General features: G+C 47.7%; 1 protein-coding gene across 1 annotated transcript in view; it reads right to left on the bottom strand.

The window, feature by feature from the left end:
* The window catches only part of TMEM209 (transmembrane protein 209), a 13,975-nt gene that overhangs the window by 9,438 nt on the left and 2,987 nt on the right, over positions 1–1,550 (bottom strand). The window contains exons 5-6 of the mRNA XM_009331016.1: positions 459–697; positions 5–68 (exon numbers count right to left, since the gene is read on the bottom strand). Of these exons, the coding sequence (XP_009329291.1) occupies positions 5–68; positions 459–697 (303 nt within the window). The remainder of the gene's footprint in view (positions 1–4; positions 69–458; positions 698–1,550) is intronic.

The following is a 1,550-nucleotide window of genomic DNA, read 5'->3' on the forward strand; positions in this document are numbered from 1 at the left end:
CCGCCTTCCACTGGTCCAATACTCGTGGGGTACGGTGATCCACTGGGAGAGGGGCTGAAGCTGGAAACCTTGGATGAATAAAAACAGATGGTTGTGTCATATGAGGAAGACAGAATTCCACTTTGATTTGTAAACGACATGAATATAAGAGACTCTTGTTTAGGGCTTGGGTTGGTTTTTTTTCTCCTTTGTATTTGCATTCTGGTTTCTTATTTTCACTTTGTTCTGAAACAAACGAGTGTTTGTTTCAGTGAAACTCGTGTTTCACTAGTGAAACAAACAAAATGAAGTGACACTAGGGAAAAAGGACAAATCCCGATACAACAAATTTACATCTACCTTGCAAAAGGAGCGAACACATATATACACAACTCTCCACTGGCTGCTGCTCACCTTCGATGGCATATGGCACAAAACAAGGACCAAACTGTACCCTTGGGAGCTGTCTTGGTCGTTACCTTATTGTAGCTGCTGCTTGGTGAATAGGTTACAGCACTGCCGTAAGAAGCGCTGTTGCTCGACAGAGCCTGTAGCTGAGGGCTGTACCCTGTGATACAACTGGAAGTAAACTTTGGACTGGCACTAGGGGAGCGGGATGGGCTGTAACTCAGCACACTTTGACCCTGGATCGGAGGAGAAGGCGTCGAAGACGGGACTTTCTTTGTTGCCAGCTCACGTGGCGGAGTTGTTTGCACTGCTGCAATAAGGAAAAACAGAATTAGCATTGCGGATGCAGCAGCCCCACACTCTCCTCCCCCCTTTAAGTGCACAACAAAACGCACACGCAATGCTACCTTAAGGCAATTTTATAGAGATGCTGTAAGGGACACTAGAAAAATCTGGCCCCTACAGAATTCAGCGGTCAAGCCACTGACAGAAAAAGGAGAAGACTGAGACACGTGACCACAACTCAGTACAAGTCCTACGGCTTCAGATTTCAGTTAAATGTTACCAGGCACCTTGCCATAACCCGGGGGGCTTCTTTAACCTATTTCATCAGCTACTCTACCTCCCTACTTTATGCATCTTTAGCACATTGAATGTCTTAATTTATCTGTGCAAACAAACACAGGAGATCCTTGAACTTCGGTGATACAGCATTACTCACAGAACCATACAATCATAGCATAGTTTGGGTTGGAAGGGACCTCTCAAGGCCATCCAGCCCAACCCCCTGCCCTGGGCAGGGACATCCTCAACTAGAGCAGGTTGCTCACAGCCCCGTCCAACCTGACCTGGAATGTTTCCAGGGATGGGGCATCCACCACCTCTCTGGGCAACCTGGGCCAGTGCTTCACCACCCTCAGCGTAAAACGTTTCTTCCTTATCTCTAGTCTGAATCCACCCCCCTTTAGTTTAAAGCCGTTCCCCCTTGCCCTGTCGCAACAGGCCCTGCTAAAGAGTTTGCCCCCATCTTTTTTATAAGCCCCCTTTAAGTACTGACAGGCTGCAATAAGGTCTCCCCGAAGCCTTCTCTTCTCTAGGCTGAACAACCCCAACTCTCTCAGCCTTTCTCCATAGCAGAGCTGTTCCATCCCCCTGAGCATTTT

The sequence above is a fragment of the Pygoscelis adeliae genome, unplaced genomic scaffold (genome assembly GCF_000699105.1).
Source record: "Pygoscelis adeliae isolate BGI_AS28 unplaced genomic scaffold, ASM69910v1 Scaffold129, whole genome shotgun sequence".
NCBI classification, from domain to species: domain Eukaryota; kingdom Metazoa; phylum Chordata; class Aves; order Sphenisciformes; family Spheniscidae; genus Pygoscelis; species Pygoscelis adeliae.